The following is a 21,707-nucleotide window of genomic DNA, read 5'->3' as shown; positions in this document are numbered from 1 at the left end:
CAACCGGAGCGATGCAGCCCCCCGGGGCCGACCCTCGTCACCTCCGGCCCCCCACACAGACTTTCTCCTTTAAGCCCAGCTAGCTCAGAATTGACCGGGCTGATCCCTCCCACCTGCCCGCTCTCCCTGGCCCGGCCCTGACGTCAGGGGAAGGCGTGCGGATGCGTGTGTGTTCGAGGCGCACATCATCCATCCCCACATCAGACAGCGCAGATCCATCAGCCGGCAGGCAGGCAGCCGAGACAGCCCCCGGAGCCGGGCTGCAGGCGACACCGCTGCTCCTCGCACGGTAGCGGAGCAGCGTCCGGCCCCTCCGAGCCCCGATGCTCTGCAGAGCGCAGCTCCAGGGAGCCCGTCGCTGCTAAGGAGGTGGGTAAGGGCAGGCACAATGGCCATGCAGCGCGCCAGGGCTATTGTAGCTGGAGATTAAACTTCACGGACCACCTTTTTCTTTGAAACCTGCTCTTTCCTTTTGACGGTGGAGAGGTGCGAGGATGAAGCGTGACTTCCCTCCTCCGGTTTGGTTATTCCCCACCAGCCTCAGGAACAATAACTCCCCTGGGGTGGCGGCGGCAATGTTGCACGTCTGCTTTGGCTTGGGGGCAAATAATCCAGGGCTTTGCCACGGAGGGCTGAGCTCAGCTGGGATCCGGCTCTCGGATTGCCGGGTGAGCGGGAGGCAATTTGTGAAAAATCTGACTTATTAAAGTAGGCTGATAGTGATGGGGGCTGGAACTGGGATTTCTTTGGACTGGCTGCACTATTCCTGCCGATGGCAAGTTAGATCCACAAAGGAGGAAGGAAGGACACAGACGAAGATGTCTGTGCCATGTCTTTGAACAGATACTATGCTAATTAAAAAAATAAAAACCATCACAAGAAAGTAAATAAATCTCACAAACTTGGTATTGGGGAATGATGGTTATGCATACATGCTCTAAAGGTAAATCAAGCCTCCATGATGGTTTCTCCCTTTGCTTCTCCTTTGCGTTTGTCAGCCTGCTTGCTTTCCCTCATGGCCTCTCTGAGAACTGGGCAGCCCAGCACTGACTAAGGGAGCTTTTCATAATCAATCCATAAAGGTGACATTCATATTTTAGCGCTAAGCAGGCTGTATCGTAGGCGAGACTATCTCAGCAAAGATCTCTGGAGTTGGGAGTGTGATTGGCTTAGCTGGGGAGGGGATGCTGTCAGTGTGCATTGCCCAAAAACCGCCTAATTTTATTTTTCCTATAGTAATTTGTCTCTTCAAAGGGGTTTGTAATAGGCAGGGTAGGTGAGAAAATGGCTTTGCTTGGTATTTAACTCTTAACATGATCTGGTGACCAAAAACGGGAAGGGGGGAGCTGAGAGGTTTTCATTAGCATCAGACAGAGACAGCATTTATAAAAATCTGCCAGACACCAAGGCTGTGAGCCTTCTCCGAGGAAGGAAGGATGGAGAAACATAGCCCAGCCAGTGTTGCAGTGGCCCTGCTCACGGAAACCCTGCCTGGAGCCATCGTGGTTCCTCAGCTGGTTCCTGCCCTTCATGGCAGCCCCCCTGGGATCTCTGCTGGCCACCGTGTTGTTATTGCGTCCCTCGGCAGGTGAATATGACCAGCAGTGGAAAAATAGGATTTTTGTTCTTGCATTGAGCTCTGGGGACGTGTTCATGCGTCTGGAGGGGTGTAGCTCTTCTCAGTTTCAGCCTGTGTCTAGACAAGCTGAGTCTGTCTGGGGGGGCATCAGCCTCCCCGAGAATGGCAGCGGGCCAGAGCATTGCTTTCTGTGCTCCATGGGGTGAGGAGATGGCTGCTGGCAGCTGGCTGTGGAGATGGGGTGTCTCTTTGACATACACAGAGCTTTTTTCTACTGGGGGGGGGGGGGGTGGTTTAGAGGGGTAGTAAACCTGATTCCTGAACTGAGGCCACTGGCAGTCGCAAGGGATGGAGAAAACGTGAAAACGTGATGGAGAGTGGCATGGGAGAGCCCGTGCAGGAGATTGCTGCAAAAGGCAGCAGAGGGAAATTAACCTGCAGCTCCTTGGCTGGGGCGGGGGGAGCAGTGGCACTCGGGGAGAGCCGAGTGTGGTGACCGGCAGCATCCGAGCTGGGGATTCACAAAGATGCAGGCAGCATCCGAGCTGGGGATTCACAAAGAGAAGAAGCGGCGCCGTGAAAAGGAGCTACCCATACAGGCGACGGTGTGGCCGCCGAAGGGTCACGTCCAGAGCCGGAGCGTGAGGGCCGCCAGCCAAGCGGCCACCCATCCGCCAGTGCATCATCCCGGGCATGCCGGGGGTGCCAGCGGACGGGAAGGAGCACAAAGAAACGCCGCCCGGGAGGGCCGGCTCAGCAGGGCGATGAAGCTAATTAAATATGTATTCCCTCGCCCGGGCGAGGCAGCGTAAGGGGGCTTTTTTCGCTGCCACTAATGAACGGGGAGTGGCAGACAGAGGCTGCTGCCTCTTCAAAAGGCTCTTTCCCCCCTTCTAGCGGGCCTTGAAAGGCTGTTTAGTTAAACAAGGTCACAGCCAGCACCCAAGACAATGTGTTTGGCTTTAAAGAAGGGGAGAGAGACAGTGATTTTATTTGATAAACCGAAGACCTTTCAGTCTCTGCTGATGAATGGGGTACTTGGATCTCGAGATAAAAGCTGATGTGTCTACTGCCTGTCTACCTTAATTGGCCTGGGTTTCCTGCCTCCGCCTGCAAGGGGCTCCTGACTGTCAGCTCCGCTTGCTCAGGAGCCTGCCCTCCCAAAAATATAAAAGCAAAGCTGCCTTCTGCTGCCAAAGAAGACCCTGTCACCAGAGGGCTCTGGGGTTTGTCTTTGAGATGGTTTTTTGGGGGGGGAGGAGAGGAGGTGGACAGGGAAGGTGATGTTTTTTATAAAGAGCATCCTTTCAGGAAGCCCTGGGCTTGCAGCCACTTTCCTCTTGGCTCGGAGGACTGTCACCCCGGGAGACCCTCGAAGCAAAGCCACCAGGAGGAGACAGGGAGGAGCGAGGTGGAGTCCAGCAGTGGCAGGGGAGGGTGGTTACTCTGGAAAGGCTTCCCGTGCCCCGCGGCAGAGCCGGGCTGCTGCAGTCTCTCCGCTTGCTTCCTCAAGTGACCCGGATTCCGTCCCTGCACTGTATACGTGCGTGGAGTGGACAGTGTCGTGGGGTGGTGTCAGCCAGGCCGGGAGAGACCTGAGGTGGGGAGAGATGCTCTCATCCTCAGCAGAGATTACTGTGACCACAGGAGATTGAGGAGAGGGTGAAAATGCCTCTTGTGCCGAGGTACTCCCTCCTTGTCCCCTCCTGGAGCTGCATTGTGGACAAATGCTTGGGGAGAGGATGGTGGGGTGCAGAGCAGGGAGGGAAGGAGGACAGCAGAGGTTTTCCCTGGTCTGTGTCTGGGCTGGGAGGGCAGGAGACACTGGTGAAGATATGCTCGTGTCCCCACTCTTCTTTCAGCAAGCAGGCTTGCTTTTGTCCTGAGTTGAATTTCCTCGGTCCCTTTGTTTGCAGCAGGGATTTAAATGAAGTGGAACGTAGGATACAGCCCTGGAGACCCCCATGTGCCAAGCTCCTATGCAGCCTCAGCTTCACCAACACCACCAAAGCCAGGAATTCAGCTGCTGGGCACCAAGGCTGACCAACAAATCTGGGATGCTTGATCCTGGTGCTGAAGAGGGACTGAGTGCTGCTGGCTGAGTGAGACAGCCTCAGCCTGGCTCCAGGACAGGGATCTCTGCTCCAGCCCCTGTTCCAAGCAGGAGATAGAGCAGGCAGTTCTGTGACATGTCCAGGCAGTGCATCCACTAAGGATGGGGATCCTACAGCCTTGCTGTGCCCCGTGCCCGTGTTTATCCCAGTGAGCTGCCACCCAACATCCCCCTGGGCCATCCAGAGAGCCCTCAGAGTGCCTGTGGGGGATTGCACCTCGCTTGCTCTCCCACTAGGAGCAAGCTCAGCTCCTAGGGGCAAATAGCAGCCCAGGAGGGCCCCCTGAGCTGCTGCCCTCAGCTCTCAGGAGCAGACTGTCTGCCTCCTCAGCAGTGCTCCTGTTCTTCACCACTCATCCCCCAAAACAGGGAGCCTTCCAGGGCACCTGGGCCTGGGCTGGTCCCACAGGTGAACCTGGAGTAAACCCCTTCTTGGTTGCCACTTCATCAGAGCACACCATTTTGTCCCTGCAAGCTCCCCCTCCTTGCCTCTTATTTTAATTTTGCCTCTGGGAAACTTCCATCTTTCCAGCCCCTTGTGGATGCCAACCAACTCCCTCAGCATACTAATAGTTTGCTCCAAGCATCCTTATTCAGGTTAAATACCCTCCATTGTCCCTAAACTGATGGGGGAACAGAAAGGCCTCCTGTGTCAGAGAAAGCCACACAGAGGAGGTGCACCACCCTGGTGAGGCCATTTTCAGAGTGACAGCTTCGTGGTGTGGCAGAGAACTGAGGGCTATTTCCCTCAAATCATCCCACTCCTCCAATCCTGACACCTCCTAGGAAGGTGACAAACCCTGCAGAAATGCATGGGAATCACATCACTTCTAAAGTGCTCTAAAGTGGCCAGACTGCTCACCAGCACAGGCAGGGTGGTCAAATGGGGGCACAGATAGGAGCTGTGAAGCAGTTTGGGGTCTGGCCTGGCTTTGGGGTTTCTCACTTGGGTGCTTCCTGAGCCTTGCTGGGCTTCTTAGGCATGGAGAAAGGAGATGTGAGCCTGAGCCTGGGAATGGAACAAGGAGATGCTGAGCCAGGGTTTGGGGGAAGTAGATGCTGAACCTGGGCATGGAAGCAGGAGCTAAGCAGCCCCTGTGTGGGGTGGGATGGAAGCAAAGGCAGATGTGCATGCTCCAGTTACTGCATGGAGGAGAGGAGCTACTGAAGCACAGGAAGGGTTTGGTGTGGCGGTGGGTGGGGAGCCAGCAAAGGGAAAGACAGTTTGGAGGGGTTTGCAGCCACAACTGGAAGTTGTCTCAGAGGGCAGGAGGAACATGGTGGCTTCTGCCTTGGAGTAGGACTCTGGTGTGGTCTTTACTGCCTGGGCCAGGGGGTGAAGCTCTGCAGGGCTGAGAGGGGGTAGCTGTCAGGAGGCTGGCTGAGGGCTGCCCAAATGGGGGCAATCCAAGCTGGACTGGCAGCCATGGGGGCTCACTGGCAGGCACAGCCCCTGGCAGAGGAAGAAGGTGGAGGTGGGTGAGGGGAACAGGAATTGCCTGGTCCCTCCTTGACACTTGAGCTGCTCTAGAAATCTTTTCCCATGTCCTTGGTGCCTGCTAATTTCAGAGTGGAGGTGACCCCCTTTTGTGCATCCCCCCAGGGCCTTTGTGTCTCAAAAGGCCACTGTGAGTCAGAAAAGAAATTAAATATTCTCTGTGTTTCCTGGTGTGTGCAGGTGTTGTCCTAAAAGAAGCTGCATGCGCCCCAGTGGGGTGGAAAAGGGCTGATAGGGGTGCTGGAGAAGAGGATGGGATCCATGGGATATTGGGCTCCTCAGCTCCAAGTGATGGAAACTCCTGAGGAGCAATGGAAATGGGTGAGCCCCCACCCAGTGCACCCAAAGAGAGGCGCCCTCAAGCAACCCCTGGCGTGGGGCACCCTGGGACAGAGGCGCCAGCGTCAGATGCAGCAACTGATTGGAATGAAAATCAACGGAGCAAGGCTTTTCTCAGCAAGCAGCTGCAGTGCTGATCACACATCAGAGCATCTGGGAGACTGAAAAATGCACAGCCCCTCCAATTTCATGCTGGGGTGCTTCAGTAAGGACAAGAGTGCCCACAATTGTGATTGCTCTGTCTGCAGGGTTTCTGCCCCTTAGGGCTTTAACTCCTTGCAAATGGCATGATGCCTTCAGAAACTGGAGCCTGATGATGGCAGCAGCAGGAGGTTGTGCTTGTGTAGTGGCTGGGCTGGGGTGCCTGAGGGGCATGAGGGCTGCTGGCAGCCTCACCACAGTCTCCTGGTGTTCCTTCTTTCTGTAGGAATGTGTCTGGATGGGCAGCAGCTGCTGGCTGGGATTGGGGTTGTCCCCTAAATCCTGTGGGGCTGAAAGCAACCTCCTGTGCTGAGAAGACCTCAGAACCCTGACCTTGGCATACTGACCTATTGTCTCAGCCTCTTTTCTTCACTTTTTTAATCAGCAATCTCAGGATGGGGGACGTTCTCAGAGCCTGGGACTGGAGGCCCAGGCATGCTGGCACTGCATGGGGTTCCTTCCCAAAATGGTCCCTGCCTGTGGCAGCTCAGGCTCCACTGCTCCTTTTCCCAGGGTGTGCTTATTAGTGACTTCATCTCAAATATGTGGGATTATCTTGTCAATTGAAAGGTTGAACAAACCAGGTTCTTCCCTTGGGATTGATTTTCTGGAACATCCCAGGTGACTCCAAGCTGGGACAGGCTTCCTGGGGCAATTCCCAGTGCTGGAGGTTGGTGTCCAACGCTGAGGGCTGGCAGCATGTGGGAGCTCCCTGCTCCCACAAATGCCTGGGAGCTGAGGAACAATTCCTGACAGCAAATTGTGCCAAAAACCTCACAGAAGGCCTTGTAACCCTCAGCCCCTTTTGCTCCCCAGGTCACCAGCAGTAGGCCCACACGCCTGGGCATCCTTTCTCCTGCTGCCCACCTGCCCTGATCCCAAGACGGAGGAGCCCAGCGACCCCGCCATGTCATCGGAGCCCAGCGCCCCGCCGGCAGTGCCACCCCTGCACTCCCCCAAGTCGCCGGTGTGGCCCACCTTCCCCTTCCAGAGGGAGGGCAGCCGCATCTGGGAGCGGGGCAACCTCCTGCTACGGGACCTGCCCAGCCCCCTCCCCACCAAGAGGACCAGGACCTACTCGGCGTAAGTACCTGGCGGGTTTGGGACTGTCCAGTTGGTCACCTGCAGTGCCTGCAGGACCCTCTGCACCTGGAGCACTTTGTCACCTGGTGCCTGACATCGCTGCACAGCCCTGCCCAGAGTGCTGTGGGTGGGTGCCATGCACTCGGCCTGGAGCTGTCATGTTCATAGCACAAATCTCTCCCCGTGCCTCCACCTGGGCAAGGGCCACCAGTGAAAAATCTTCCCTTTCCTCCTGCAGCACGGCGCGTGCCTCTGCTGGCCCCGTCTTCAAGGGTGTCTGCAAGCAGTTCTCTCGCTCCCAGGGCCACGGGTTTATCACCCCAGAGAATGGCACTGAGGACATTTTCGTGCATGTGTCTGAGTAAGTCCCAGGGCTGTGTGGTGCTGGAAGACCCCAGGGAAGCCATGCCATCAGCATGGAGCTGGAGACTTGTGGGCTGGGGTGTGGATGTCTCCATGGGGTGGACATGGGTCTCTGCTTGTCCTGTACCCTCCATCATCAATGGGTTTTCTTTTCCAAGGCACAACTGGTGGGTCAGTTGCATTCCTTCATTCTGGGTGGTCTGGGGCAGGAGTTCCTCTCTTGGCTGGGGCACCACCACCACCACCTCTCCTTTCCTCTCCTGCAGCATCGAGGGAGAGTACGTCCCAGTGGAGGGGGACGAGGTGACGTACAAGGTGTGCCCCATCCCTCCCAAGAACCAGAAGTTCCAGGCAGTGGAGGTGGTCCTCACCAACCTGGCGCCCCACACGAAGCACGAGACATGGTCTGGCCAGATCATCGGCTCCTAGGCGCCCGGGGGGCCGCCAGCCGCTCAGCCCCATGGAGCGAGCCTGCCCAGCCGCTCCCAAGGGGCGTGGGGGGAGCCGAGGCGGCGGCGGGGCCGGGGCTGCCCCCAAACGTGCAGGCGTTTGCGTTCAGTGTCTTTTATAAGGTTACGGTTTCCTTTCTCTGTGTGTGTTTGTAAGTGTCTGTCGAGGGGGACAGGGGAAGCAGAGCCCTCCCTGACTGTCCCCCAGCTCCGGGGGCAGCACCGAGCCCCATGTTCCATTCCTTGCTCCTGAGGCCATGGGGAATAGAGGAGCCAGTCCCAGCCCCAGCCCTCCAGCTCTACTGGGCTGAAGCAGGTGCTGAGAGCAGAAAGGGGTGGGGAGAGGCTGGGCGGCTCAGCTCACCCTCCTGAACTCCACTCTGGCAAGATGGGCACCCCACTCAGTCCACAGTGGGACAGCAGCAGTGGGACATGCCCTGGAGCAGGGACAAAACAGGGTGCTGTGGGGTGGCATATCACTGTGCGGGGTCTGGGTGGCTGAGACCCATCCCCATCGCTGGCAGCTCACAGCACCCACCTGAGCCACATCCCTCCATCACAAGATCTCAGGTTAGCGGTGCCACAGGGAGGAGACTGGTTTACAGAAAGTAAAAATTTGGTTTTAAGAGGCAGACAGCTGCTGGCAGGGCACCCAGGGCACTCGGTGCCATGCCTGGGGGGCTGCACCTGGGCACAGGGCAGGGGCACTTGGCACCTTTGTGCTCCCTGCTGCTGCTGAGCAGTAATGCACTTTTCTTGGCTCAGTGCTGACATGGTTTTGGGGAGACAGACACTTTCTCCTCCTTCTCTTGCCCCCCAGCCCCCTGGGGACCCCCTTCCCATGCGTGTGTGTGTGTGTGCATGTCTGTAGCTTGCTGGGGCGGTGAGGGGCTGAGGGGTCTGAGCAGCCTCGGCCATGGGGCGAGCACAGCCACCTCCTCCCCAGCCCCTCGGTGTAGGCAGGGTCTTGTATACAAAGCACAAACTTTGGTTTTGGTCTTTACTGCCATACCCTGGCCAGGTGGGCTCCCACAGCCCCAGGGAGTGACAGGGCAGAGGGCACTGGGACAGGGACAACGTGCACTGGGCTGGTCTTGAGCTCACCCCAGGGAAACAGTGCTGATGCTCCAGGAATTACCAGCATCTTAAGGGGTTCACAGCAGGGCTGGGAACAGTGGGGTCCCAGCAGGTCCTCCCAAGCAGGGCAGGAGGGGATAGGCAGCTCCCAGAGCACCATGTCAGCAGGAGCTGCTGGCACTGCTGGTGCTCAGCATGGATGGAGAGGGGTGTTTGCCACCTTTCTTGCTGCTGCTGTTGCCAACAGGGCGAAGTGGGGAGAGGAGTAGAGCAAGGCTGGTGCCACGCAGGACAGCAGGGCCCTGTGGATTCAGGAGGACCATGCTGGCGCGGGGATTGCCCCAGGACCCTCCGGCCCATCTCACTGCCAACCCAAAGCCTGGCTCTCCAAGGGGCTGTGGCAACTGTGGCTCAGGCTCCAGGCATCCCCAGGACATGCAGTCAGCTTGGCCAAGGCAAACTGTTGGATTTTTTTTTTTTAAATAAACTAAAACCCTAGACTTGTTGGTGTTTTTACAACTCTGGTGTGGTTCCCGCCTGTCTGACCATGTGTCAACCTTTGTAACATTGGCAATAAACCATTAAAAGTGACTTTCCCATGAGCCCTGCCCATCCTGGCTCTTTGTGCTGTGTGCATGTGTCACAGTGACTCTCCCAGGTAAAGTACCTGGAGCACCCAGGAATTGATCCAGACATCAGAAAGGACTCCCCCACAGTGTGTCCCCGAGGGGGCTGGAGATGCTCCACACTGTGGGCCTGGGACAGGAGGCTGCTGCTCACCTGAGGGGTGACCAAGAGTGGGGCTGGCCCCCATTGCAGTGGGGACTTTGAAGTGTGTCTTGCGTGTTGTGTGGCTGCCCTTCACCCAGCACAGCCCAGCACAAAGCACACACTGCCTCCAGCTGCTGAGTGTTGTGGCTTTAATAGGATTGATTTTAATTTTTTAATATACATATCTATGTATTTAAATATATTTCTCATTTAACAGTTGTCATCAGCCAGACAGGAGCTGCCCATCTCACACTGATATGGATCCACACACCAAGACAGTCCCAGGCGTGGGGCCTGCCACGTCTGCTTGCTCACATCCATGGGGAGAAACCCCCACTGAGGCTGTGGGCACCCAGCAGGAGAGGAGCACCATGGCAAAGGGGCCTCAGGGACAGGCATGAAACGCCTTTCACTTCTAAGGTGCAAGTCACCTCAGCCCCCAAGGCCACCAGAGTGCCCCACGCTGTCAGGGCCAGACCCCACTCTTCACTCATCACTAAGCTCACTACAGGTCCTGCTGGCTATCAATAGACTCACAGGAAAAATAAACTCCCCAAGACTCACACATAACCTGATCCACAGTGAAACAGAGAGGAAGGAATCACAAAACACAATTCCTCCATGAAGGTTGCAGTGGAGGGCCAGAACAGATGACCTGTGAAAAGGGTATCCTGCATACAAGCTTCTCCAACAGGTCCTCTTCTCCCACACAGAAATCTTCCCTGGGTAGAAAGAGGAGTTTGTGGATTTGCTGGGGATTTCTGGATGCTGGCAGACCACTGTGCTCATGCAAATGTGCTGCATCAGAGATCTGATGTGTTGTAGTTAGGAGGTGCAGTCAGGTGGAGGAGACAGCACCCCACCAGCACTGGTCATGCAGTATCCCTGCTCCTGTGGCCAGGCAGCAGTGCCAAGGGCCGCCAGGGACTCTGCCCATGGCAATGTGGGGACCCAGCCCTGCCCTGGTCTAGAAGCACCAGTGTCTCTCTCCTGAGGAGGATGGTGGTGCCTTTGGTAGGTGGCAGTAGCCAGCTGAGAAACTCCTCTCTGCAGTCCAGCTGCCAGTGGAAAATGGAGAGCCATAATGAGGGAACTGGGAACAGAAGAAAAGGGGGAGAAAACAGGACCAAGAGAGGGGGCAGTACCATAACCAGCAGGGATGGGGTAAGAAAGGCTCCTGGGAAACAATGGGGGAGGGTTTGCAGAAACCTCCAACATTCTCCAGGTCCACAAACACCAGATCTGTGTATCTTGGAGAGCTCCAAGCAGGACATCTCCCTGGAGGGGATCCCTGAGCTCCTTTTGAGCACCAAGTTGTGACAAGTGTCACCATTGTGGCCACACACTACAATGCAACTGCCAGGAATAAAAGGACAACGTGAGGGAGAAGGTCAAAGGCTGAAGGAGAGATGTGGGTTTGCAACCCACAAAGATCCAGGGAGAGGAAGAGGACATAGGACAATTGCACTGGACATCCGGTCTCCCTAAAGGTGAGCCTGTAAACTGTGTCTGTGGGATGAGATGGGGAAGAGCAAGCTTGGAGGGCACTGCTGAGCAGGGACCTCCAGGAGCTCTGTGAACCAGGTATGGCTGGTGCTGGGCCCTGCTGGAAATGCCTCTGGCAGCAGGATGGAAAGCTGAGAACTGGGGAGGGAAGGGGACTTGGTCTGCTATGAATGACCTGGGTAAGGTTTTATAAGGACACATCTCTCTTATGAGGAGAGACTGTGGGAGCTGGGCCTGTTTAGTCCAGAGAAGAGAGGACTGAGAGAGGATCACATTAATGCATATAAACATCTCAAAGGCAGATGCCAAGAGCATGGTGCCAGATTCTCTTTGGTGGTGCTCACCAAGAGGATGTTGAGCAATGGCCATAAACTAAAACATGAGGCTCCACTTCAACATGAGGAAGAACTTCTTTACACTGAGGGTGGCAGAGCACTGGAACAGGCTGCTCAGGGAGACTGGGGAGTCTCCCCTTCTGGAGACATTCAAAACCCACCTGGACACATTCCTGTCACCTGCTCAAGGTGACCCTGCCTTGGCAGGAGGGTTGGACTATGATTTCCAGAGGTCCCTTGCAACTTAACAATTCTGTGATTCTGTGATGCCCAATGGATACAGGAGTGGGAAGACCACTGAAATCCTTCTACCCCAAACTGTTCCATAGCATGAAGTGCCAGGATCCTCCAGCTGTGCCAGACAAGGTCTGACTTGAAAATATAGAATAATATAGATAATAACCCCTGGGTGTTTTCTGTAAGCTAAAGAGAAGAATTGGTTTCTTTATGCACCCGAGCAAAGCCCAGAGCAGCAGCCCAGTCATGTTAAAGCCATCATTCCCAGGTCATCTCCAGGGAAGGACAGGCACACTGTGGCACTGAAGGGAAGGACACGGTGACCTGTCCATCAGAAAGCCCAACAGTACAACAAGCTGGGATCCCAGCTACTCCTTCCTACCACAGGCTTGGAGCAAACAGCCTTCCTGGCTTCCTGCCTCAGAGCAGTTCTGGTGAATGCCTTGAGCCTCAGCAGCCCCAGCCTCTCTGGCCAAGGTCCAAGGGGGACAGAAAGGTGAGCCACGTGTTCCCTCATGCACAAGTGTTACAAGAAAGTGAGTTGAAAAGGAGGGAAGAGGAGAGGGAGTGCAGGACAGACACACACTCACTCTTTGGCCCTTTCAAATGCTTTCTGACCACAAAAGCATCTGCATCACCGCCCACCACAGCTGAACTGTCAAGAGAGGAGTTTCTCTGGAGGCGAGGAGGGCCTGGTGCCATGACCCCCAGCCACACACGGGGAACGCTGAGGGGCTGCTCAGCCAAGGCCCCTCCTGCCACCCACCCACACTCACGTGCTACATCCTGACCAGCTCTGCCAAGTGGTTGTTTGGTCTACCCTGAGCAGATTCCTCAAATGAAGGTGCTTTTCCTGGTGGGGGAAGAGGGTGGGACTGGGGCAGGGCTGCAGGGGGCGGGCAGTCAGCACTCGTTGGCTCTTTCTGGAAAGAAGATTTCGCGGCATCGCTGCACCGTGTCCTGGGGGGACTGGACACTGTGTCCTACAGTGCGGGGATCGTCATAGATTTCATAATCGTTCCCTCCCTGCAGGGGAATAGAAAACAGGGACAGCATTAGCAGGGTCTGGCCAGAACAACCTCATCCATGAATCCACATTTTGCTCTGTCCCCTGGGAAGCTGGGCTGGGAGCCAGAGGCTGGGCAGGAAGGGGCTTGGTGGGCAGGGGCAGGCAGGGCTTTGCTGACCCAGGGGGGCAGAAGAGGCTGGGCGGGGAGCTCTGCTCCCTCCCTCTTGCCTCCCTCTTCAGTGCCAGGGGAGGAGCATAGAAAAGATGAGGAAGGTCCAGGAGCCTGAGTTAACCCCTGCCCTGCCTGTGGAGGGGCTAGCAGAAGGTAGGATGGGCACATCCGGGGAGCAGAGGCTGCCAGCATGTGGGAAGAGCTGAGTGGATGACCAAGCTGATCTACAGCAGTAAGGAAGCATCATCCTCCACTGCTCTGAAGGGAAGGTGAAGCTGTTCCTACTGTTGAGGAGTCCTCTCCTAAGTGCTGGGAGCTTGTGTTCTGGGTCATGCAGGCCACAGCAGTGGCTGCTGCTCTCCCTAGGGTGCTGGGGCAAGGAAAGCAATGCTGAGGTGGACTTGATTCCCAGCACAGTGAATCCAAGTGATTTCCCCATGAGCCAGCAGAGCCATCATGAGAGCACCCCACAGCACAGGGCAGCATCTTCCCCCCTCACACCACTAAAGGTCTGTGTTGTCACCAGTGGGACCATGGGACCCACAGGACCCATGATGGAGCAGCAGGAGAGAAAGCAGCCATGTGTGGGGCAAGTGGGGCATACTCACAGGGGTTGTCTCGTTCCCAAAGAAGTGGATGGTGTCAAATCTCTCATCATCGAGCACATTGAGGCAGTAGCGTTTGTCCCAGCCCTCTGGGAACACATCAAAGCTGATCATGCCACCTGCCAGGGGAAGGGAGGGCATCAGGCAACGTTGCTGGGAGCTGGCAGGGTGTCCCCCCACCGGGGATGGGCGGGAGGATGGGAAGGGGCTGGATGTCTGGGGGGAGCCCCCACCCCAAACAGCAGCTCTGCCTTGGTGTTCCTCTTGGCACGTGGCTGGGACAGTGGCAGAGGCTGTTCCTATGACAACAGGCTGCAGGGACATCAGCATGGCTGGGGTGACATTAGCACTGCTTCCCTGCAGGCAAGCAGGAACCAGAGGGTTCTTCCCAAGAGAGGCATCTTTGGGGGGGGTGGGGCGAAGATTTTGGCTCACGCCTTGCAGATAGCACCAGCACATTCTGTGTCCCAACAGGGGACAATGACCTTGGAGATTGGCACCAAACTCTCTCCTAGGCTCCTGCTAGACATCACTGGCCCTTCTAAAACCACTCTTCTGATGCTCCTTAACTGTGCAGGGACTGGGGTCTCCTGCAGGCTGTCTCTGCACACTGACCAAGGACCTTGCTGTGGAGGTACCACCATGGAGGTTCCACCCACCCATTGACATACTCAGGGCACGACCCTGACCTGTGACCTCTTGACACAAGAGTTTAGTGAGGGTTGCCAGCATCTGGAGAGGCACCAAGTCACATGTGACCAACACAGAGTGGCAAGGGAGCTTTCCCAGAGAACATGTATGTGGACATGGACACCCACAGCCACCAAGGGTTAACAAACTTCCCAGCCCTTGCTCTTAGATCAAGCAGAGTTTACCCCAGCACCTTGCTGCTTTTTAGGGGTGCTTGGAGGCAGCACCTTCCCCATCCTCTCAAGTTCCCCACTGTGTCCACAGGTTGCAGAGAGCCCCTTGTCTCAGCAGCAAGACAGGAGACAAGCTCTTCCCAAAATAAAGCCTGCAACTTAGGGCACATGCATGCTTAGGTCTCACTCAGAGCCAGAGGAACAGGCATTTGAGCTGGAATGTGTGACCTCCTTCCAGTCAGCTTGTCTTCTCCAGGCAACCTGCTGGAGTATCCATGAGAAATCCTGGAGTTTCACACCCTCCTTTTTAAATGATAATCCTACCTCTCTAAGGAACAGGGTGAGGACAGATAATCACAGGGTCAGTTCCTGCTGAAGAAGAGGCACTGACACCCCAGGTTGCTCAAACATGCAAGCCCTGATGCCATGCACCTCCCCTTCCTGGCTGTTTGGAGTGTCCCTGTTGGTTGGGGATCCTGAACCAAGCCTCCTTGGAGCCTGAGAAGATGGGGATGGAGCCTATACAACCACCTTGCAGCAGAGAAACTGGACAGGGCAGTGTGATAAGGATGGGAGCAAGTGCCCTATGAGCTCAGGGGAGGCTTGCAGCAGGATCCAGCATCAGAGCACAAGCTAAACTTGGTGACATCCTCTTTTTTTGCATCCAGAGCCATTTACCTGTAAAAACCACTGCCTTTTGCTGCATTCTACTCCTCTAAACAGAGCTGGGCAGCAGGAAGGGGCTCCTGATGCCAGCTGGAGCAGGTAAGAAATCAAAGAGTGAAGAGGTGGTGTGAACCAGCCAGCACTGTTACTCCCCTAGGGAGAGCAGGGGCCTGGGGGGCTGCAGGGACACCTCCCACTTGAGCCTTGAATCCTCCACAGCCAGAAGGCACATGGAGCCAGCCTGCAGAACAGCTACATTTCTGCATGCCCTTTTTTCAGATGCCTGACCTGAGACACCCCACATTTTCTTTGTGGAGGAGCAGGGGCCCCACAGCTCCCCTTCATGTTTTTATACAACAGGCCTGGGCTCTTTGTGGCAGCTTCCCAAAGCCCAAGGAGAAAGGCCCATTGTCCAGCTCTCACACCCTGTGCCTGAGGGCACACAGCAGCAGGGACCTTGTCTTTCTCTGCTCTGACAAATGATGTGTGCCAGTGCTGTGGGCAGCACAGGATGCCCCTGGCAGGATGCTGAAGGCAAGTGAAAGCTCTCAGAGAAAAGCTCTTGGGGGATCAGAGGGCCTGGGGTGTCACCCACTGCCTCAGCCTCACCTCCCCTTGCCCTTTGGCTGGGTGCCACATGGAACCTTCCTATCTCACACCCCTGCAGAGAATCCTCTTCCAGCAGCACCCCCACAACTTACACACCCTCATTTTTCTCCTTATCCTGGCCAGACACCCAGGATTGCTCAAGCCCCTCCTTCAGCTCTGCACCTTTGGTAAGCTGGCTGTCAGAACCAGCCCAAGAAGCGGCCCTACAAAAGCCCATGGTAGGGAGCTGCAATCTCCTTACTCCTCGTCAGCTCTCCCTCCAGGAAGAAAGATGTTTCCCTTGCAGCTAACTGTCCCAAAAAACCCCAGAGCCAACACATGCATTAGTCTCCTCTTCCATTTCTAGAGAAGAGTGCATGTGCCTGGGGCTCTGCTGGCTGCCCCGCTGCTGATGCTTGAGCCAGAACAGATCCCCTGGGCAGCAGTGGGCTCCACTGGCTGACATTAAGGCAGGGATAATGCCACAGGATGGAAACCTGTCTGTCTGGCTAATTCCCAGGGAGGGAAGCCTGCAGCATAGCTTACTCTCTGCATGGATGCAGACGTCATGGATGCAAACGTGACTCCCCTGTGGCAGCTCTCCAGGACTAAAATCTCCTTCTGCTCTTCCCAGGGTTTCCAGACACTCAGAGGGAACAGTTGGGATTCCTGCTCCCTTTCACAGAATTTTATGGGAAACATGATAAAGGCAAAGCCAAGGAAGCCCTCCCTGCTCACCTCGAGAGAAGCGCAGGCCTTTGCCAGCAAATTCCCTCTGCAGGGCTGCCACGAACTTTTCCCGAATCCGCTCCTTCTGTGGAGGACAAGAGGAAAGGGAAGAGAAGAGGGTTTGAATAATTACATGTTGACAGTCTCCCAGAAACCACCATAACCTGTCTGCTGGGCAACTCTGCTCCCTCCCCACCTGCACTGGGCCCCACTGCCATGCCATTTAGCCAGCTTCCACCAGTCCTGCCCAGTGTCCAAGCAGGCCACCAGCTCACTCCACCGGGAGGAGCGCATCCCAGATCTTCCCTGGCAATAAAATGCAACTGCTTCAGTTTCCCACAGCCCAGTTCATAACCCAAACCCTCCAGCTTTGCTTAAAAAGTCTTGCCAAGACCAGCTGATCCCTCAACCCCAAGAAAGCCTCCCCAGGCAGAAACTGGTATGAGCATGGGCCAAAACTTCTAGAGAGATCAGTCTAGCAGATCTGCCATGGCCCTCCCAGTTTGGAAAGCCCATTAGTTCCAGCTCTTTTGGGCTGGGGAAGTGGGAGAGAGAATACAGCTGCTGGGCCATCTCTGGGTACTGTAAATGAGGAAACATGCTGTTAAATAACTGCCTTGTTCCCTGGGGCTCTCCCACAGCACAGGGAATCCTGCTGGCCACCCCCTTGCATTGGTGGTCCCTAATAAAATCAAGTTTCTTCCATCCATCTGTGTCTTCCCTCGGGTTTCTTGTCTCCCAGTCCTGTCTCCCCCTTGTTGCATATGCACAGCTTGAAGCTGAACCTCCCTTCTCCTTGGGAAGGGGGGGAGCACGTAAGGCCTGAGATCTGGGGTGGTGCCAAACCAGCCAAGGGGAGGCTGGGCCCAGGGGTGGCCCTTGTACCTTGTCCAGCTCGGAGAACTCGATTCGCTCCTCCGGGGTGCAGCTGCGACCGATGGGGGAGATGTTCAACATCCCATTGCGAAACTCAATGAAGGTTCCTCTGCGGGTGGGCAAGGGCACAAGGTTACTGGGGCAGGGGAGAAAAACAACATTCCCCTTTCCAGGAGAATGGCTGCTTAGTGAGGCTCTGCAAGAACATGCAGGAGGAGAGAAGCCATGCCCACTCCTCAGTGCTTCACAACAGGCACGGATCAGACACCAACAGCTGCTTAAGGTAGCTCAAAGGGAGCTTAAGGGAGCTCAAAGTTTTATAAAAAGAGACTGTGAGAGAAGAGAAATAAACAGTCTCTCCATGCCCTGGGGATAGACTGGAAGCAATGAGCTTAGGGGAGATGACAGATAACATTTTCTAATGTTGTGATAACTGCAAGGACAGCTATTGACTGGCCTGGACCAGCTGCCTGATGAGGCTGTGGCACCTCTACCCCATGAGGCTCTTAGGAAATGCTGTGTGAGCTGGGTGAAGCAGGCAGTACCTTGGGGCACTGGGATGGCCCAGGTCAGTGTAACTCGCTGTTGATGCCCGGCAGCAGGCAGAGGAGCAATCAGTGCCTCCTCAAGGGACACAAATCAGAGTCTTTGTATCTCCCTCTTGACCCCTGCACCTTTGACTGTAGCTCTTATCTAAGCCTGCACAGACAGGATCCAGTTCCTGCTTGCCACCCTCACCTTGTGCTGGGGTCACTTCTCAGCTGCTTCCTCAGTGGGGTGGTTGAAAGCACTGAGCTGGCAGAAAACTGCTCCCTTCTTTCATCTCTGGTAAAAACCCAGCTACTTCTGCTTATCAAAGGGTCAGCTGTGCCAGCACTGGTGGGGCAGAAGCAACAGGGGATGGCAGCCCTGTCAGTGTGAAATTCTTGTGCTGGAGAGGAGATCCCCTCCCCCGTCCAGCTGAGGACCCCTGAGCTTATTGTCCCTCCCAGCCCTGCCTGCTGTTTCTCTGTGATAAAGTGCTTACCACCCTGAGTCTGGAGGAAAAGCTCTCCCCCTCCCATTTCCTGACACAGTGAGGAACATCATGGCATGGACACACAGGCAGCCATGCCTACAGCCCAGCAGCAGCATCTCTGTGGCACTGAGGGTTTGGTGGCTCACACCCCAGGCCAGGACTCAGGAGATGTGGGTTAAAGTCTTTGCTTTGCTAGAAATCCCATAAAGCTAAATCCACAGAGCTCTACTTGGGAGCTGAAACTCCACCAAGGCTGTTGGGTAACCAGACAGCAATGAGGCAACCAAACAGCCTTGAGGGCTCTGGGTCCCAGCCCGTGCTTTTCGGGGGCCTTACTCTGCCAGCAGTCCTGACCCCCCTCACTGGTCCTTGTACTGCCACGTGGTGACTCATAATAAACAACTATCTGGATCACAGTTTAGCAACTTCTACCAGAATAATTTCACCTGCTTGTGTTCACTGTACAAGCTCACAGGGGGAGAGCAGAAAAAAATGGCAAGGGGAGGGCAGAGCTGCTGCTCCCAACAGCCCTGGGTGGCTCACGTGTACTTGAAACTGTGGTCTGAGGTGAGGTTTGACTCTGCAACCAGGCTGGTTTAACTCCTGCTCCCCCTTCCACCTTCATGCCATCAATTCTCTCTCTCTCTTTCTGTGCTAACAGAGTGAGCTGATCCAATGGAAGACAGCCCTTTCTTGTCCCGGTAGTGGCCGTGGTTTTCCGTCAGCAGAGGTGTACCAACCCAGTTCACCCTCTGGCTGCTGGGTCTTAAGGGGAAGAGCAGTGAGCAACACAGGGTAGAGAGCAGAGCAGGGCCAGCCAGCAACACTGGGTTAGAAACAGTGTGAAAACGTGTGCTCAGGGGCTGGACTTCCCATCTTAAGATCCATTGTTTGCCTGGTTGGAAATATGTACTACCAGTGATGCCTGATGTCCTGACCAGTAACAAGCTGGTACCATTGTCCTAAATGAGATACACACAGTGGCTGCACCCTGCTTCTCAGGGAGGAAAATCCAAGGGGCAAAAGAGCAGGCACTATGCTAAAACATAGTGCAGACTCTTCAGAACAAACACACTTCCTCCATTATTTGCCCAAGGTGCCCAGCTCAGGGGGACAGTGATCCTACACAATGCCTCTGGATGCTAAGATATAAACCTGGAGCAAGACAAGCACTGTAGATCAGCTCTGTTTAGGAGAGATCTGGAGCTCAGCTCCATAGAAATCAGTATCATGACTTCCACTCGTGTACACTTGAGCTGTTACCGTTTCTTGGGCAGCTTCAGCAGTGCCATGTAGTTGAGACAGAAGTTGATCAGATCTTGCAGCAGCTCCTCCCCCAAGTGGTCCTGAATGGCCTGCAGAAAGAGAAGGGCAAGTGACCATGCTTGACTTCCCATGAAGCCCACATGGAAGGGCAGCAACTGGGGAGAAGAGGCTGCCCATCTGCCTGGGCCGGGCAGGTGCTGCTCCCCATGGTGCACAGGGCAGGGGAGCCATGGCTGCAAAGGGAGCTGGACTCACCTGCTTGGAGACCAGCTGCCCATTCTTGTATTGCACTGTGCCGTTCTCTGCGAAGACGTAGTCAAATTTATCAATGACTGAGAGGGGAGGAAAAAAAGAGGAAACATTACTATACTGGGGCAAAGGGGCAAAAAGGACTGGGATCGGGACCGAGTGAGCCATCTTCTTGCTTCTTAGTACTGTGCTTTCCACAGCTCCTGTGCTCTGCAAAGGGCCACTGGCCATCCTACGCTCCTTGCTTTCTTTCCGCAGAGTGGATGAGGAGATTATCTTCTGCTCACGGGTGGGGAGGTGACGCATGCAGGGGGAAACGACCTGACTGAGGTCACGGGCTGAATCAGTTGCAGGACGAAGATAAAGGCTCACAAATGTTTGGCTTTCAACTACATACGTGCTACTCTGCTCTCTGCTGTGCCCTCCCCACTGCCAGGCTGCTGGGGTGATGTGGTTACTGGTTATCTAACTCCAGCCCCCCCTGTTACCCAGACACACAGCACTGGCGACTCAGCAATCAGCCTCAGCCGGGAATTTCTCTGCCTCCCTGCACTAACGGAGTGGGAGGCAGAGCTTGGAGCCCAGTGGCGCTTGTCATCCATGCCGGAGAAGGAGAACACGGTGGAGGAGGCAGGCGCTGCCCCCTTGCCCTCCCACTCCTTACTCTACCCCATGCCCCCATCGGAACGTGAGGAGCATAAGGGGGACCCTGAGGGGACCCTACCATGGAGCAGCAGGGAGGCGAAAATTGCCAGCAGGGCGTGAAGCTGTCAGAGCTCTGAGGTAGCTCGTACAAATCGAGCCGGCAGCCCTGGATTGGAGCCGGCAGCATGGATCGGAGCATCCACTCGGGCAGAGGGAGCCAAGCAGCAGCTCCCGCCTGGGCACGGCCGGCCACTCCAAGGGCAGCCTTGGGGCTGCATTTAGGGCACAGGTGCCCCCCGGGAGACCTCGTTCGCCGCGCTCACCTTCGTCCCCTTCCCCCAGCTGCTCGGCTATCTTGGCATAGTCGGAGCCTCCCACCACGCCGATGTGCACCCTCTCCCGCAGCTCCCGCAGGAACGCGTCCACCTCCGGCTCGATTTTCTGGCGGGGAAGCAGCGGGTGAGGCCGCAGCCGACGGGACGAGCTCCGCCTCGCCGGCCAGCCCCCCCGAGCCCCGAGCCCCCGCGCCTCGCTACCTGCCGGGCCGGCGTCAAGGTCCCGTCCACGTCGAAGAGACAGAGCACCCGGCCCCGCGCCGCCGCCATCCCGGCCGGGCTCTGCGGGATGGCGGGGGGCGGGACCGCGGAGCTGATGGCGGCCGCCCGCCCTCCGGGGCCGCACGGGCGGGACGTGCCGCCCTGCCCGGCACCCCCGGCTGCTCACCCGCGCCTCCACGGCCCTCACAGGGATGCACTAAGGTGCGGGTCTTGAACGGCTCCCCCGCTTCGGCTCTTTCCTGAAATCATTTTCGAGCCTGGAGTTTGGGGGACGGTGGTGTGTGGCGCGTCTCTTCACATTTACTGTTATTGCTGCAGTGCCCCCCGGAACTGAGGGCTTGGGGTCTGGATTGTGCTGCCTGGTAAGTTCAGCTCCTCTGAGGGTTCCTGTATCCTAGTGAAGGGGACAGGAGCAGCACGCACTTTCCTAGTCAGTGCCTCACCTTGCTTTTCCAATGGGATGCTGTTCATATTTTCACTGGGGAAGCGAAAATACCCTCTGCACAAAGCCGGTAGCTTTTGCTTTGACCCACCTACCATTTACTCCACGAGTCCTTTAGGATTTAATTAGACCATCTGGTCAGACCTCATTCATACGGCGCTGTGTTATGCTGGCTTGATGCTGACAGCCGGCCCCATATCCCTCCTCCTCCCCCCCCCACCCCCTAGTCTCTTACAATAATTCCTGAATTATTTTCCAAAATCAAAACCAGCCTATGTGGAACATCCAATGCTTTCTGCTCAAAAATTAGCTTGCATTCTCTCCCCCACCAGTGCTCAGTGTGCTGAGCTATGTTGGAACTGGGGAGAGATTTATTCTTCTTTTGCCGTCTGATTGTTTTTTGCCTCAGTATAATTTGCTCCAAGATATCATGCAACCCCTTTTCCCAGTTCTTCACCAGACTTCTCTCAA

General features: G+C 55.9%; 2 protein-coding genes across 2 annotated transcripts; one reads left to right on the top strand and one right to left on the bottom strand.

Annotated features, from left to right (window-relative positions):
* Positions 1-166: 166 nt before the first annotated feature.
* On the top strand, positions 167-9,304 carry CSDC2 (cold shock domain containing C2). Its single transcript, XM_036400482.2, has 4 exons — positions 167-369; positions 6,547-6,813; positions 7,052-7,174; positions 7,443-9,304. Exons 2-4 carry the CDS (start codon positions 6,638-6,640, stop codon positions 7,603-7,605), a joined length of 462 nt encoding a protein of 153 aa, XP_036256375.1. The 5' UTR covers positions 167-369; positions 6,547-6,637; the 3' UTR covers positions 7,606-9,304.
* Positions 9,305-9,605: 301 nt separating this feature from the next.
* PMM1 (phosphomannomutase 1) lies at positions 9,606-20,898 on the bottom strand. Its single transcript, XM_036400481.2, has 8 exons — positions 20,774-20,898; positions 20,561-20,678; positions 19,599-19,675; positions 19,341-19,432; positions 17,069-17,168; positions 16,193-16,268; positions 13,341-13,456; positions 9,606-12,577 (listed from the first exon to the last, which is right to left on the bottom strand). Exons 1-8 carry the CDS (start codon positions 20,840-20,842, stop codon positions 12,455-12,457), a joined length of 771 nt encoding a protein of 256 aa, XP_036256374.1. The 5' UTR covers positions 20,843-20,898; the 3' UTR covers positions 9,606-12,454.
* Between the last annotated feature and the right edge of the window lie 809 nt (positions 20,899-21,707).

Source organism: Molothrus ater, chromosome 5 (assembly GCF_012460135.2).
Source record: "Molothrus ater isolate BHLD 08-10-18 breed brown headed cowbird chromosome 5, BPBGC_Mater_1.1, whole genome shotgun sequence".
Taxonomy (NCBI): Eukaryota; Metazoa; Chordata; class Aves; order Passeriformes; family Icteridae; genus Molothrus; species Molothrus ater.
This window is presented reverse-complemented; position numbering and strand designations above follow the sequence as displayed.

Bases quoted from the DNA above. Each gene is read 5' to 3' on its own strand.
- CSDC2 (XM_036400482.2), top strand. From the start codon at position 6,638: ATGTCATCGGAGCCCAGCGCCCCGCCGGCAGTGCCACCCCTGCACTCC. The intron at 6,814-7,051 runs GTAAGTACCTGG...TTCCTCCTGCAG, and splicing joins AGGACCAGGACCTACTCGGC to CACGGCGCGTGCCTCTGCTG. The intron at 7,175-7,442 runs GTAAGTCCCAGG...CCTCTCCTGCAG, and splicing joins ATTTTCGTGCATGTGTCTGA to CATCGAGGGAGAGTACGTCC.
- PMM1 (XM_036400481.2), bottom strand. From the start codon at position 20,842: ATGGCGGCGGCGCGGGGCCGGGTGCTCTGTCTCTTCGACGTGGACGGG. The intron at 13,457-16,192 runs GTGAGCAGGGAG...TTCCCCTGGCAG, and splicing joins AGGCCTGCGCTTCTCTCGAG to GTGGCATGATCAGCTTTGAT. The intron at 12,578-13,340 runs GTGAGTATGCCC...ATTCCCCTGCAG, and splicing joins TTGGGAACGAGACAACCCCT to GGAGGGAACGATTATGAAAT.